Source organism: Pseudorca crassidens, chromosome 18 (assembly GCF_039906515.1).
Source record: "Pseudorca crassidens isolate mPseCra1 chromosome 18, mPseCra1.hap1, whole genome shotgun sequence".
In the NCBI taxonomy this organism is placed as follows: Eukaryota; Metazoa; Chordata; class Mammalia; order Artiodactyla; family Delphinidae; genus Pseudorca; species Pseudorca crassidens.
In genome coordinates, this window is record NC_090313.1 from 10,707,078 (window position 1) to 10,723,693 (window position 16,616).

The window sequence follows — 16,616 nt, forward strand, 5'->3', positions numbered from 1 at the left end:
TCCTGCCCAGCGCTAAGGCTGCTGGTTCTGTGTCCTCCCAGTGTTCTGTATTTCTCCTTTGTAGTGTGTAGCACAACTGCAGTGAGTTATCGGTTTGATTGGTTTATTTCAGCTCCCTCTCACCCTCCGGACCAACTGTTAAAAGAAATTTCTGCAAAGATGGCAATTCAGTGGCCACCACCTATGCGTGGTTATTGAGCACCTGAAATGTGACTAGTGCAACTGAGGAATCACATTTTCAACTGTATTTAATTGTATTGAATGTTAATGAACATACATTTGGATTTAGATAGCCACGTGGAGTTAGCCGCTACCATGTTGGACTGCAGGGTTCTAGACTGTCAGCTTCATGGCAGAGGGAAGGGGTCTGGGTCCTGCTCACCAGCCTGTCCCCAACACTGGGCATAAACCTAGCACATAGGAAGAGCTCAGGAAATTTATGCATGAATGAGTGGGGACAGAATTCACCAAATCAAAAATAATACAAGGCAGAATTAAATAAATTCTAGATAAAAACAAGCAGAATGCCATGGAAATGCAGAAGAAAGAGCTAGTCTCTCTGGCTGAAAGAAACCAGGAGGTTTCTCAGAGGTGTTGGAGTTTTACTGGGCCAGTGAAGAATGGGGAGGCTAAAAAAAAAAAAAAAAAAAAGATGAATGGGGAGGCTTTTGATAACCTGAATCTTGTGCCATTTAATGATATTCCATAACGATGCTCCAAGAACAAGAATTACTGGCTTTTCCTTACACAACTTGAATGTGAATTTGCTGTGTATGCAGATCTTCCTAAATCTTAACCCATTACTTAAGTTAGAGTTTTTTTTTAAACACCTTTTTCTCTGACTTTCTGCGTTTTGCATCACAGTGACTACTTACTCTTTGGGGCTAGTGGAGGTGGCACAAAGAGTATCTCTTGAAGGAAGGGAGTTCGTGTTCATTGTGCTTCTAAAATGGCAATGAACTTGGGATCCTACAAGACCAAAAGCATAGTATAAATGAAATATTCTTTTTGATTTTTGCCACAGATGAGGTACCCAATGTATGGGCCTTTGAAAGATCACTTTGAAGTTACTTATATTTTATATCGTTAGGAATATGTTCACAACTACAGTCAGTTAACGGAAATTTGTAATCTTCTCTTCTCTCACCCTGTCCCCCCCTTCCCCGCCACGGGCCCACAGGTCCAGCCCCCCTTTTGTACTCCAGATGAATTTACATACTGGGCAACAGACTGTGGGAATTACGCTGGGGCACTTATGTATTTCTGTTCATTTTATGTCATCATTGCCTACATCATGCTAAATCTGCTTGTAGGTAAGTGATGTTCATTGAATTATTTTTCAGTCTCTTTAAACTCAGGTTATTAGATAATTATGTACAATTTCCAAGTAATTATCCTGGATTGCTTGGGGTGGGTGTTTTATGGCATTAATTATAAATTGTTGCCCCTCGGTCCAGAAGCTGAAAAGACCTTTGAAAGGCATGTAAATGACAGTTGATTGCAATTTCAAGAGTTGTTCTATTTATTATGATCATTCATTTCAAAAGCTCTTCTCATGGATTCAGTTGGACAAATACCAGGGAAGGCTACCTTTCCAGCCTTGAAATATCACATTTATATTTTCAAAAGATATACACTGTCCCCCCAGATGTGGGACCATCCAGAACTCAACTTGACCTTTAAAAGCTGCCCTGGAACTCAACTAAGAATTGAAGCCAGCTGGCACAAGCATCTTAGACACAGGATGCGTGTTTTGGAAAGGTGGAAGCTGGATAAATAGCTCAGTCCAAGTGTAAAACATGCCAACTTGGAAACCATACTAAAAGCCCTTTAATAATTTGGCTTATAATGTAGGTGATAAAATTCATTATTTATAATAGATGTACTTTTTCTGAAAAATGACAGATTAGCATAATTGTCTAACATCCCCATTTTTTTTTTTTTTTTAGCCATAATTGTGGAGAATTTCTCCTTGTTTTATTCCACTGAGGAGGACCAGCTTTTAAGTTACAACGATCTTCGCCACTTTCAAATCATATGGAACATGGTGGATGATAAAAGAGAGGTATTGTCTCATAACTCACCCCTACCCCAACTGCCGTACTGCAGACATTTCGGTGGTTTTGTTGTTTTCAGTGGACATGTATTGAATTTGGAAAGGCCATTGCTGAATTGCAGAAAGCTGTCATTGACAATTTAGAAGAATGTACAAGGAAGGGAGAGGGACAGAATAGTTCCCCATCGTGTCCTTTCCAACCACAAACGTCCTCTCCTTCAGATATTCAGGAGGTTGGCAAGGAAAGGAAACCAAGGGAGTTCTGAAGAGACCAGCTGGGGCTCAGGGCAGGGAGGGGGGTGAAGTTCAGATCACCAAAGCGACAGTATAATACAGATTCATGATCACCTCAGCTCTCACACAGCAATTCTGATTAGAAGTGCAAAGGAGTTATTTAAGTGGTTTCTGAAAGTTATCATTTTGGACTTATTATTTGAATGTTTTCATCATACATCTTACCCAAGATTGCCTAGAGTTAGGCAGAGCAGCAGATGCTTCCCCCTCCCCCTTGCCCCCCTCGCCCTTCTCCTAGCAAAGCTTCAGGCGCAGTTCCAGGCACCAGAGATGTGACAGTGAACGAGGTGGCAAGGTCCCCGTCCTCACAGAGCCTGTGTTCCATTGTGGGCAAACAATAATGATTGTAATAATTATTACCATTTCAAGAAGTTATAAGCACTTTGAAGAAGGTGGTGGCACGGGACAGAGTGGTTGGAGATGGGGGGCAGATGCTTTAGCGGGGTGGTCTTGAAGGCCTGGCTGAGGACGTGTTATTTGACGTAACACCTGACAAATGAGGAAAGTTCAGCCATGGGCAGACCTGGGGGAAGATCTGAAAAGAGTTTCTGGAAGATACGACTGTAGACACAGACACCAGGGAGCCAGGGGCAGAGCAAACGGGGTCCTGGACCAGAGCTGGGGTCTGCACTGCCATGCAGGACTTTCTCCAGCCCCTGGGCTTGCTCCCTCTCTCCTTAGCAGCCCCCAGGCACTGGCCTGGGGGGGGGGGGGTTCTTCCGAGACAGTGACCTGCGTGTGCAGGTGTCTGGCCCTGTCTCTGTCTCACCTGGATCCACTTAGGTCTCTGTAACTGCCACTGCAAGGAACCTGCTTTCCATTGACACACACAGAAGGCGACACCACCACTCACACGTGTAGACATTCGTAACGGACAGGAATTCACGGGCTACCAACATCCCTGCCTCTCACCCAACTCCTTAACTCAAAGTCACAGCCAGGCTGGCACCGTAGGTTTTGTTGCCCTGAACGGAGTGACATGTGTTAGGTCCTCGGAATCTGCATCTGCTCCGACCAGCGAGAGGGCAGATCTGGGAGCCCCGTCCTGCTGGATGTAATTGTCCTAACAACAGAGAAGCCCCGGAAAGGAGTGGTCTTTCCCTAGAAGGGTAGCTCTGAGCCCATGGTTAGAAGTCCCCAGCATCTGGACTAAGTGAAGGATCATACACACATGTCCGCCCCATTTTTTCCGCTCCGTGCGTTACTGGCCCACTTGGCACGTGTGTTAGAGAAACAGGTGAACACGGCTGAGGCAGTGCAGGGGGCAACAGGAAGAAGAGGGAGTGTAGAAGCTGTGCCCGGGGGAGGCCGAGGGTCCCCTCTGCCTCTTCCTTGCCCCCGCGTGGCGGCGGGACGCCCTCTAGAACCAGAGATGCTCCAGCAGCAACTCCACGGGCTGGGCTTTTAATCCCTGGCTCCCCTGGGTGCACAGAGCCCCCCGGCCTCTGGGAGGCCAGAGGCTTCCTTGTGCCAGTGCCGATTATGTTAGCTTTTGAGAGCTAGATGTGGGCTTCTTTGCTGTGCAAACAGAAGCCCAAGCGAATCATTGTGGTCTGTTTCCGAGTGACTGTGCTCTGTCACCAGGGGGTGATCCCGACTTTCCGCGTGAAGTTCCTGCTGCGGCTTCTGCGGGGGAGGCTGGAGGTGGACCTGGACAAGGACAAGCTTCTGTTCAAGCACATGTGCTACGAGATGGAGAGGCTGCACAACGGCGGTGATGTCACCTTCCATGATGTGCTCAGGTACCGCGGTTCACAGCCCTGCGTCTGTGCTGCACAGGGAGAGGAGCCGGGCCGCCCCTCATTCCACAGGAAGGAAGCGGTCCAGGAGAGCTGGGCACCTGCTCTGTTCCTCAGGCCCCTGTGGTCAAGTGCAAGCTACAGCCCCCGACCTTCTCACTCACGGGTCCGGCCACAGTCGGCCTGGCCCACCCGGGGACGGTTGCCCCTGGTTGGTTGGCAAACCCCCTTTTCCAGCCATTTCATGAGAACCCAGACGGGACAAAGGGGGACACAGAGGCTTCTGTATTATTCACTAGGATTGCTCTAGCAAAATACCATACACTGAGCGGTTTAAACAGCAAGCTTAGTCTCCCGGCTCTGGAGGCTGGAAGTGAATTCAAGATGTCAGCAGGCTGGGTTCCCTCTGAGGCTGTGAGGGGGGATCTGATCCAGGTCTCACCCAGCTGCTGGTGGCTCGCTGGCCATTGTTGGTGTTTCTTGGCTTGTGGAAGCATCACCCTCATCTCTGCTTCATCTTCACAAGGCGTGCTCCCTCTGTGTGTGTGTCTGTGTCCGTGTTCAGATGTCCCCTTTTATAAGGACTCCAGTCATAATGGATTAAGGACCCAACCTACTCCAGCATGACCTCATCCTAACTAACTACATCTGCAATGACCTATTTCCAAATAAGATCACACTTCAAAGTACTGGAGGTTAGGACTCCAACATAGCTTTTGTTGAGGGGAAAACAATGCAACCCATAAGAGCTTCTTAAACGGGAGTCCATGGATAGAATTCAGAGGTCCGTGGTCTTGGAAAGGGAAACAATTACATCTTTATTTTCACTAATCACTCACTGAAATGCAGCATTTTCTTCAATGATATACCTGTATCTTTGTCACCAGTAGAAATCACAGACATTTTCACACGCATTACTGTGTGTCTGATATCTTAAAATATCCGTTATGCTCACCAGTTCTGAGTTACAGTAGTCATTTGACCTCAGCTAGATGTTATTATTTAATGTAATAATACAGAAGCACTTATGTTACTACGTCATCACCTTTTCAAAGAAAATAATTTGAGAACTGTATTTTGATATAACCGGTTTCCTTTGTAATGCAGATTTTTTAATGTATTTAAAACCTTGTTCTAAGAAATGTCCCATCAGCTGCACTGCCAAAGGATCCATGCCCCAGAAAAAGTCAAGAACCGTCCTCTGCCACCAGTAACTATTTTCATCATGTTGCATATACCTGGCAAGTTAAAATGTTGGGTATTGTGTCACAAATTTCAGGAGCGTTCAGGCGTACAGAAATACGTTGTGACTGGAATTTGAAAAAAGACCAGAACAGAGGAAAGATCTGGGAGAAGTTCTCTCAAGTTATCGATTTTACCTCCCTCTCTTCACTTCTTCCTAGGGGAAAGCTAAAAGGCAGGAAAAGATGAGGCAGAAAACACCGATGAACAGCAAAGGATGCCATCTCTCTCAGAATGTCACTCCGTCTTCCCTCCTAGTGACAAATATTTTTAGGCTGAAAGTCAGGTGCATAGACATATCACTGTCCCTAATAATTAACACGCAGCCTCTTTGGATCACACTGGTGTGTCTGATGACGTGGACCCAGGCGAAGTTGATGGTGGCATCCTTTGCCCCTCCCTATTCCTCTAGCCCTGGATATGATGACAACTGTTCAACGATGAGATTCTTGATGAGGCAGAGAAGAGAGGAAGAGCAAACGTGCTTTCTTCGCCCACGGTGGGAAGAACCTTAGCAAACAAGAGTAGGTCATCGTACCAGGGCTGCACCTGCACGGGGAGGGCCCCTCCGGCGCCTCCAGGCTGTGATCTGGACTATGGAGAGGGCTCTGAGCTCGAAGCTCGGGGTAGGCAGAGGCTGAGCAATAACCTGGGTACCGCGGCTGCACCAGGTAGCACCAGAAGGTGCTGTGCCTTTGGCTCTGAGCCCCTCAGCCTGGACGGATGAGGTGCCTTATTGCCCAGGGGCCCCAGTGCAGCACGTCAGCTGTGTTGCTTTCATTTGCCACTGCCTGGGCCTATTGTATCGAGGGCCAAATGGGAGTGAACGTTCCACCCTGGCTTTGCACCCATCTAACATGAATGAGGAAGATGTAGGGGGCAAATGAGTTAAATTGAGAGGGAAATGGCGGGGGGATTGGATGCATGACCCACAGCCAAGCCTCCTGACCATCACCAATTGGATCTGAATGTGAAGACAGTATAGGAAGAGCAGCCTTCCTTCTACAGGGAAAGTTCCAGAGTCTTAAGCAGCTGATAATATAGGTCAGGGCCTAGCCTGGACATTTTGTTTCACAAACGCTTACAGTGTTGCAAGTACCTTGCGAATACTAGCGAACTTCGTCACATAGTAAGGTAGGTCTCATGACTCTCCCCATGTGACAGATGAGGGTGGAGAGACAGAGAGGTGACATAACCAGCCCAAGCCCTCCAGCTGGTCAGGGCTGGCGTCCAGACGTTACATTGGTTGGATGGAGTGATGTTCTCTCTGGATTCTGAGAGTCTAGACCCCAGGTACCTCAGAGCTCATCACTGCATGTTTCCCCCCCACCAGCATGCTTTCCTACCGGTCGGTTGACATCCGGAAGAGTTTGCAGCTGGAGGAGCTGCTCGCAAGGGAGCAGCTGGAGTACACCATCGAGGAGGAGGTGGCCAAGCAGACCATCCGCATGTGGCTGAAGAAGTGCTTAAAGCGCATCAGAGCCGTGAGTGAGCTGGACCCGTCAGGCTTTACTCCCTCCTCCCAAAGGAGGGGGGGAAGGAGGGTCAAACAGAAAGAGCTCCTTCAGCACCTACGCTGGAGCCTTCTGTGATCACCTTATGAGCCCATAGCCACGTCACCTTTATCCACTTAACGATGATTCAAACCTGAATTCTGGTCCACCTTCAGCCATACCCTCTTGAGCAGAGTCCATAAGAAATTTCCATTGAATCACATTTTTATAACTTAGCATGAACGTTGAAAAAGCAGTTTATGGATATTAAAATATTTATGATCTCCATTTATGAAATATGAGTGTTCACAATGCCAGAAATCTCTACATACTGAACGGCAACTGAATTTACAAAACTACTTTTAAATTACTCCTAAAAATACCAACATATTGTTGACAATGTTGTTTGATCTTTAATTAAAGACCGCCTCTCCCCAGAGTTTATGATCTGCTTCCTGAACTATAAGCTTTAAGACTCTCTAACTCATAAATCCATGAACATACACTGTATTGATATAGGCTGTGTTTACAGTGGGCACTTCCATTAGGTTATTACTTTTATGAGTGGTTTTGACCTATGCTTCACACACACGGGAAGAAAATCAAACTAACCACTAAACATTTATCCATAACAGATTTTTTTTTTTTTATCCTGTTTCTCAGACCACCACCAACTTCGAAACATATCTATCGGAGGAGAAAAGGTCCCCAGAGCAAGGAGCCCGTCCAACCTCTAATAGCAAGGCAGCTGCAGCAGCTGGGCCACCATAGCCCTGCTAGGTCAGGGATCACGTCTGCCCCCCCACAGGCCCTAACAGGGCACGGGCAGTGCCCACTCACCCCAGACCGTCCAGGCCTCAGTGTGCGCCAAGACAGGTTGGCCCGCTGCTGCATTGGCCTGCTCCAACCAGAGCCAAGACAAGAGTGAAGCAAGGGTTTCACTCATCCACCCAACTCTCCTGCCTCTTCCAATTTAGAGGAAAGGAGCGATCCACATTGGCTTAGCACAGTGTAAGATAAGAAGGGAAAAAAATGGAAACTCACATTAATGATCTAAAATTTCTGTTATATTATATAGCACGGGGAACTGTACTCAGTATTATGTAATAACCTATAAAGGAAAAGAATCTGAAAACGAATATATCTATATGTATAACTGAATCGCTGTGCTGTACACCTGAAACTTAGCATTGCAAATCAACTATACTTCGATTAAAAAAAAATGTTTTCAGAGAAGGAAAAAAACTCTATTTAAAGTAAAACACAAGGTAGTATCAGTGAGCATAACTATTCCAATTGTTATGCAAATGAAAACAGGATGGGAAGACAATTCCTAAGTCTCCAAGTCCTCCTTTAAAGCAATCTGATGCTCCTCAGGGAAATCAGTTAAGAACCTTTACTTGGAAGCTCTTAAGAGGTCACCAGGCATTCAGGTCCTTTGAAGAAGAGAGAAGAAAATAAGATTTGAGCGGTGCGGGCAGGGGGATGCTGGGCTGAAATTCTGGTCCCTGAAAGAACAATCCTATTTCCATAGAAACAGCAGCAGTCCTGCAGCATCATCCACAGCCTGAGAGAGAGCCAACAGCAGGAGCTGAGCCGGTTTCTGAACCCACCCAGTATTGAGACCACGCAGCCCAGCGAGGACCTGAACGCCAACAGTCAGGATAACAACATGCAACCCGAGGTACAGTCCGGGAGGGAGGCGTCCGTCACCTGAGGGTGTTCGCAAAACATGAATCGATGCCCGTTCACGTAGTCATTTTAAACAAGTGACACTATCTCTAATAGGAAGTTAAGTTGGAAAAAAAAAACTGGAACACGATCCAGTTGATGTTTGTGTCTTTGTCATCCCTGAATCAGTGGAGGTTATCTCAAAAGATTCTGATTTGTATAGATACAAAAAACAGTGGGAATGCTCTGAACTTAATAATCCTGTTGGATTTTTGTCTGAAGAGTTAACATCACATGACTTAGGAGAACATGACTTGCCTGAAGCTCTGTCCTAAGTGTTTTCTCCTCCTCACCAAGTCACAGAAACTTGCAGTAAAATGAGCAAAAATGCTTGCAGTTGGCCTTCCACCTCCTTAAATAGTCAGGCTCACTGAGGATTTGTCCTTCTTTAGCTGGGCATCAGAAGAGCATATGGAATTTGGGGAGTCTCAGCTGGAGGACCTTCTGTGTACTAGGGCCCGGCATAGCTTCATTTCCAGACTGTATCTGCACGTCCATAAAAAAAAAGCACAGAGTCACCAGCGTCCTGGAGAGCTTGTGTGTGAGAAGCAACTGGCGGGAGGCCCAGCCTTTGTGAGGCTTAGTTATGAATCGGCTGGAGCTGGTCTCGGATCTGGGTGTGTGGTGACACAGTCGGGGCAGGTGACAGACACTGAAGCCTGGGGCTCCGTGGCCCAGCAGGACACTCCAAGGGGCCCTCTTGTTCTACAGCCTAGTTTTGGGTGGATTCATGTCATTGGCTCCCCAGCCAGTAGGAATCACGTGCCACTGACTACTTGTGCAGGGACGGTCAACACAGCAGGGACGTGGGGCTTCTACAATGGCCCTGCCACCTGTCTGCCCTGAGGATGGCTGGCAGTGGTCACGTGTGGTGCCGGGGTAAGAGCAAGACAGCTGATCTCGGGTGACCTTGGCCTGCAGCGGCTTGAAGCAGGATTTCGGTTCCCCGGAGACTGAAGTCAGGCTGCGGCGGTGTGAGCGCTGAATCCCAGCCACTAGACCACCAGTGACAAGGCCCTGGCCCGTCAGTTGTGTCGAAATGAATGGCCACAAAGAGAAAAAAAGTAGTGAAACAAGTAAAGTGTTTCTTAGGAGGAAAAAGAATACGCGTGGCTAGACACACGGGCGGGCTCAGAGGGAGAGTCGCACCCTCCTGGTAGTTTGAATCACTTATATGCGGCATTTCTTCCAGCTTCCTTTGGCCAATCATCTTACTTTGCCTGGTTCTGAGCCTGTATTTGGCGTATCTCAGGGTCCTCCCCTGTGTGCGCACGCATCTCTTAGCCAAGATGGATTCTAGCGAAGAGGCCTATGGGTAGGTTGACATCACCTACCATGGGGTGGCGCCCCCCTCCCTTTTTGACCTCCGAGGAACCTTTAGGAACCTTTCTGCGTGTGTGTAGTCGGGAAGGTCTCCTTGACCTCGAGGATGAGGAATATGTGGTCTCTTATCTGGGCAGGGCTCAGCTTCTCCTCTTCATCTTGGGCTCTGTCCACGGGGGATGCACTCCAGCTGTTCAGCCTGGGGCCCATCTATCTCCTGCCTCACAGCCAGCGAGACAGGGGAGGTGATGGCAACAGAGCTCTCTGGTTTTAGGTCAAAAAGCCCGAGGGGCCGCTGAAGAGAGGTGAGAACTACGGTGCTGATAAGGAAAGGGATGCGGATGGTGAATGCACGGAGATCTGAGCATTTCTCTTTGGCTTCAGTGTTAATTGGTTTAAGTTTTGTTCTCTTCCGGGGCCCATCCTAGAGCTTTGTCTGCTGAGAACTCTTCTGGAGGCTCTGGGTTGGCAAGCATGTACTGTCCCCAAACCAGGCAGTCCCACTATTCCCCCCCCCGCCCTGGTACGTGGCGGTGCCCCGTGGCAGGTGTGTGGCCTTGGGAGTGGAGGAGTCTGGGAGGGATGCCCAAGAAAAAGCACTACCTGCAGGGTCGGGCCTGCTTTCCTCACCCTGTGCAGTGGTGACTCTTTCACTTTCCCTGACTCTTTTTACCCATTTTCATTCTTCCTGTCCCCACTGTTGACACTATGGGTCCGTGTTGTCTTCGCCACTTACTTTCCTGCGGGGCTTTCTTCCTTCCTTAAAATGAAATGAGGGTCCAGGCCAGTGCACAGAGGAGGAGAGCACAGCACGAGGAATAACCGCCTGATTCTCCCGCCCGCACCCCTGCAGACGAGCAGCCGGCAGCGGCTTCTGAGCCCCACGCTGTCGGACCGGGGAGCCAGTCGGCAGGACGCAGCCGAGGCCGGGAAGCCCCAGAGGAAGTTCGGCCAGTGGCGCCTGCCCTCGGGTATGTATGGCAAGTCCTTTCTCGAGCAAGTGGGGCATTTTCAGGGCATCCGTGCTCTTTGTGTGTTTGGGGTCTTGAACTTCAAAATTCAGGTCTGCCTCTAAAGTTGTATTTATAGACAGTAAACAATGAAAAAGGTATTTCCCTCATCAAAAACATTTCCCTCAAAATAACTTCTCTGAACAGAACAGTCAGCTAATAGAGAAGGCAGCACCTATTAACAAAGATATTATAACCACGATCTAGAAAGTGGTGGCGATTACCACCAGGGACTTCTGGTGCACATTCCAGGCATTCCCAAATGTAGGCAACATTCATTTAATCTAAGAGGGAGTAGGTGAATACATGTCACTCAGAAACGACACAGGTTTCTCAAAGAAGGAACAACAAAACTTATTTAGTGTAATCTCATCTGTTATAGTACCTACTGTACGCCAATCACTGTTGTGAGGGCCTTACACACGTTCCCTCCTTTAAGCCTCACGGTCCTATTATTTTCCACATTTTATTGATTCAGTGAGAGCGTTTTCTTCTAGAGGGACATGGGGGTCTGGAAAGCCAGGATAATCCCATTCAGGCCATGCAGAGGTGGCAGGAGAGCAATGATCTGCCCGGCCCAGGGTTTTCTCTGTAGAGAAGTGAGCCCGCGGGAAAGCGGGGGCTTCCTAGGCTCTAGAATTGTGTCCCTTCCTCAGCCCGATTCAAGTGAGGAGACAGAGACTGTTGCAAAGTCTTCCGTAGCACATCTGTCCCGCAAAGCAGAAGACAGTTCGCCTTACCCTTGTCCAGTGCCACTTAACACCAGGGAGGGAAATCTCTTTTTTCCTACCCCGGAGGCTATTATGCAGGGATCAGAGAGAACCGGACTTCCTTCCACCTGGTAAAGGAAAGCCGGGAGTGAGAGGAAACAAGATTGAGTAAGTGCTGGGGCCAGGCCATGAACAACCCCAAATTACAGGCTGAGTGGTTTCAACTTCATCCTGTAAGCAGTCAGAAACCAGGAGAGATTTCTGAGCAAGACGTGACATTTGGAATCCTGCTGAGGAAGACTCACATGGCAGCAGTGTAGAGAGTGGGCTGTCTGTGGCAGAGCCCCGAGGCAGGGTTACGAGCCAGAGGATGGTGCAATAGTGTGGGCGAGAGGCGATGAGGACACGGGTGAAGGCGGTGGTCCACACCATGGAGGGACGGACAGGAGAGACGACCTAGGGGAGATGCACAGTCCTTGGTATTCACTTAAAAGGATGAAAGAAAGGATGCTGTCAAGAGTGGCTTCCAAGGCCCATAGGTGGCCCCAGTGCCAGCAATGGTGATAATTAAAGGGACATGGTATTGGGGACGCCCTGAGTTTGAAGAGGCACTGGGCAGGAATAAGAGCATTTGAAGATGGGGTACCAATGATGTACCCCCCAGTGTCATGCTATGCATTTTTTTTTCTTTTTTCCCTTTCATTTTTGTGTAAAAGTTGTATGCATTTAAGGTGTACAATGTGATGTTTTGATAAACGTTCACATTGTGAAATGATTATTACAGTAGAGCTAATTAACATATGTGTCACCTCACAAAGCTACCATTTGTGTGTGTGTGTGTGGTGAGTACACTTAAAATCTAGTCTTTCAGCAAATTTCAAGTATACAATACAGAATTATTAACTATATTCATCATGCTGGACATTAGATTGGCAGAACTCATTCATCCTACACAGCTGAAACTCCGTACCCCTCGACCAACACCTCCCCATTTCCCCCACCTGCCCACCCATAGTAGCCATCATTCTACTCTCTACTTCTATGAATTTGACTTTTTTAGATTCTACATGTAACTGAGAGCATACAGGATTTGCCTTCCTCTGTCTGACTGATTTCACTTAGCATAATGCCGTCCAGGTCCATCCATGTTGTTGCAAATGGCAGGATTTCCTTCTGTTTTAAGGCTAATATTCCATTGGATACACACCACGCTTTCCTTATCCATTCATCTGTCGATGGACACAGGTTGTTTCCATATCTTGGCTATGGTGAATAATACTGCCATGAACATAGGGGCACACGTATCTCTTCAAGATAGTGATCTTGTCTCCTTCACATGTGCACCCTCCTCAAGTGGAGTGCTGGACTACATGGCGGTTCTGCTCTGCATTTTCTTAGGTCATCATCTCATTTAATCTATTTTAATTCTCACAACAGTCCAGTGAGGAAACTTGTAATCTCTTCATTTTGCACTTGAGGAAACTTGGGTTCAGAGGCATGAACTTGATGTTGGTTACATCTACAGGTCACAGAAGTGGGACCCCAAACCATGACTGATAGACTCCCAAAGCCATGAGTGTGTCAACAAAGTCTTCATACAAGCTGCTTTATCCAGGCACATGGATTGGAAAAATGAATGCTGCCCTTAGCGTATTTTAAATCTGTCCAGGAATCATGCCTTTTTCTCTGATGCTATACTTCTGTCTGTTTTTACAAAAAAAAAAAATGTTATTTACCCACATCTTTCCTCCCTTACCTTCTCCAAACCTCTTCCTCTCCCCTCACTGTCTATTACACTATCCCTTCTTTTCCTTTGTTGTTTCTTTATATTAATATGTATATAGTAATGAACACCGACACATTTCCATGACACTTTATTTGCCCAAACTGGAACTTTTAGTGATTTTTTTTTAGTTTTTGTAGTTATCTCAAATTGCAAGCAACAGGGCTTCCCTGGTAGCGCAGTGGTTGGGAGTCCGCCTGCCAACGCGGGGGACACGGGTTCGTGCCCCGGTCCGGGAAGATCCCACATGCCGCGTAGTGGCTGGGCCCGTGAGCCATGGCCACTGAGCCTGCGCGTCCAGAGCCTGTGCTCCACAACGGGAGAGGCCACAACGGTGAGAGGCCCGCGTACCGCAAAAAAAGAACAACAAAAAACCCCACAAAATTGCAAGCAACATATTTTTTTCAAATGGTGTTACTAGTCCATGAACATAATTTTAAAGTCCACTATGAATATAAAGAACCAAGTATTTGAAAGGTTTCATACGTGACATCTATGGGTAGGACTTGCTCCTGGAAAGTATGACTGACAGGACCATCGGGGGTTTCAGGAATGGCTAGCAATGGGGGGAAGCCACACCAGGCTGCTCACGGGACTCTTGTTGATTCCACAGCACCAAAACCAATAAGCCACTCAGTGTCTTCGGTCAACTTACGGTTTGGAGGGCGGACCACAATGAAATCTGTCGTGTGCAAGATGAACCCCATGACAGACACAGCTTCCTGTGGTTCCGAGGTTAAGAAGTGGTGGACTCGGCAGCTGACAGTGGAGAGCGACGAAAGCGGAGATGACCTTCTGGACATTTAGATGGAAGCCAGTGAAGATGCAAGTCCACTGGTGAAAACTGACTTCTGATATGTTCTTTTATTGTCCAGTGAGCAATCCATAATTGATGTATAATTTAAGTCCAACTTGTAACAAGATTTTTTAAACTGATTTCTGTCCTGCCATAGGAAGGCATAAAACTGGGTCTGTCAAAGCTGTGTGACGGGTTATTATCACGCATTCAAGAGAATCTGCAAAATGGCAGTTTCGTAATATTAGCAACTATACCAACTATACCAGATGCAGATCATTCAAAATTTCCTATATTCCACCTCTGTAAACTAAGGTATATTCACGTATGCTCTGACGCATTATTTTCATCCCCTGAGAGAGTGCTTAGCCCAAAGTGGCTGATATTTATGGTGCAGGAGCTGTATCTTTAGTTCACATTTTTCCCACTTCCTCTAGAAATACCTCTCTTGGGAGAATTCATTATTTATGATTGATCTGAAAATGTCAACATTGAGCTCATGCTAAAATGAGTAGTTTTACAAATTAGATTCTGAATTTTAAAAAGTATACTCTTTTTCTCATGTTATTTTAAAAAACATGCACAAGCTATTAGACATCAGAACAAGTCAATGTCTGTCCCCTTGGCCTGTTCCCAAGAGAACTGCGTGTGCAGCTACCAAGCAAAGAAATGGGCCAAAAGAGCTGACTGGTTTAAAACAAACCTGTACATGGATCACTTGGGGGTACATAGTTACTTAAAGATGTTGAGTTTCTTAAAAAGCCTTTTAATAATAGAGTTTAGCAAAAAAAAAGTAAAACTACATGATTCAGCTCATTTTAAAAATCTTTGCATGTGTGATGTTACCCTTGGCTTCATCTCTTACCCAAGGTAGGTCTGTTTTGCCATAAATCAGCAAAGAAATTGAGTCGCCCCCAACACACTATTGCAGTGTTCAATTCAAAATGATGACCTTGCTACCAGACTCTCCTATAGAAATAATGGTACTCTCCAAAATCTCACTCCCAGCTCACAATTTCTTTATCTCACAGCTCAATTGTATATGTTTCACACATCAGCTGTCCATGTCCTCTGGATGCAACAGTGGTTCTTTTATGCTGGGTCAACCATGTAGAAGTGCATTTGGGCCTTTAACTACACAATTCTTGATTGGAGATTTGCTGTTTAGATTACTTCTTATTTATTTATTTATTTATTCATTTATTTATTTTTGGCTACCTTGGGTCTTTGTTGCTGCGTGCGGGCTTTCTCTAGTTGCGGCGAGCGTGGGCTACTCTTTGTTGCGGTGCTCAGGCTTCTCTTTGTGGTGGCTTCTCTTGTTGTGGAGCACAGGCTCTAGGCGTGCAGGCTTCAGTAGTTGTGGCACGCGGGGTCAGTAGTTGTGGCTCATGGGCTCTAGAGCACAGGCTCAGCAGTTGTGCCGCACGGGCTTAGCTGCTCTTCAGCATGTGGGATCTTCCTGGGCCAGGGCTCGAACCCGTGTCCCCTGCATTGGCAGGCGGATTCTTAACCACTGCGCCACCAGGGAAGTTCCTAGATTACTTCTTTTAATACAGTGTTGATCTCAGAATCCTTTGACCACCACCCTACTCCCCCAGTTGCTTTATGATCTATTTCTGTCTATTTAACATTCTTAACTAGCCAAATATCACATTCCTTCTGTATAATAAATGTGACATTGTGGTGACAGTCCATATAGTGTTTATATGATTAATTGTGACAATAAGATAATGGGCAATTAAAGTCAGTACAGCCGAAAGGATTTTATTTCGTTTTATGTTCATTTAGAGTTTACTTTTTGTACATAAGAAAATAAAATAAATATTGGATTTGTAAAAGAATTTACTTCGAGTTGATGATCATTTCTAAACCCTTTTCACATGTATGTTTGGGGGGTAGGAGACGGCTTGGTGGAGGGGCCACTAAGGAGCTGGCATTTTGCAAACTCTGTATTTGAATATTCTGTCGATAATTAGTTGGCAAAAGCCCTGTCCCTGCTATTCATTTCAGCTCAGTTCCTAAGCCAGAAGGTTCCTTTCACGTTAGTGCTCATAAGGCTGAGTGAATACTCTGTACCTTCCAAACTCACAAAAGGATCTTTGGCAGCCAGGGCATGGGTCTGTACTAGTGCTGCATGAAAACGAGACGTTTTTCCTCTTGGCTCATTACACTTGAGTAATACAGCTTCATTCTCACAAAACGGCTGAGCCCTTTCTAAAACGTCTGTAATTGATGTTCAGCAGAACATCATTGTTGTTCATTCTGCAGTGAAGCAAGGGGCAGAATAGCAATGCACTTAAAGCCACAGCACCCTACATTTGCAATGAAGCGAAACAACCAGACGACTCCTGTGGGACTTAACGCCACTCTTTTCCTGAAGCCAGTAGAGCAGACGGCAAGCCCAGAAGATACATGCCTTCACCCCCTTTTAGATTTTGC

At 46.6% G+C, this 16,616-nt stretch overlaps 1 protein-coding gene and 1 long non-coding RNA gene across 9 annotated transcripts in view; one reads left to right on the forward strand and one right to left on the reverse strand.

Moving 5' to 3' along the window:
* NALCN (sodium leak channel, non-selective) overlaps positions 1 to 16,018 on the forward strand; it is a 292,929-nt gene extending 276,911 nt beyond the window's left edge. For 6 of the 8 annotated variants that reach the window (XM_067713361.1, XM_067713362.1, XM_067713363.1 and 3 more), the window contains 7 exons: positions 1,181 to 1,313; positions 1,950 to 2,065; positions 3,935 to 4,092; positions 6,665 to 6,815; positions 8,359 to 8,508; positions 10,732 to 10,849; positions 13,995 to 16,018. In XM_067713361.1, coding sequence (XP_067569462.1) covers positions 1,181 to 1,313; positions 1,950 to 2,065; positions 3,935 to 4,092; positions 6,665 to 6,815; positions 8,359 to 8,508; positions 10,732 to 10,849; positions 13,995 to 14,188 — 1,020 coding nt within the window. In that variant the 3' untranslated portion in view covers positions 14,189 to 16,018. The other 2 variants (XM_067713365.1, XM_067713364.1) reach the window with 2 other exon arrangements.
* Positions 1 to 16,616, reverse strand: part of LOC137211174 (uncharacterized) — a 72,858-nt gene that overhangs the window by 31,424 nt on the left and 24,818 nt on the right. The window lies entirely within an intron of this gene.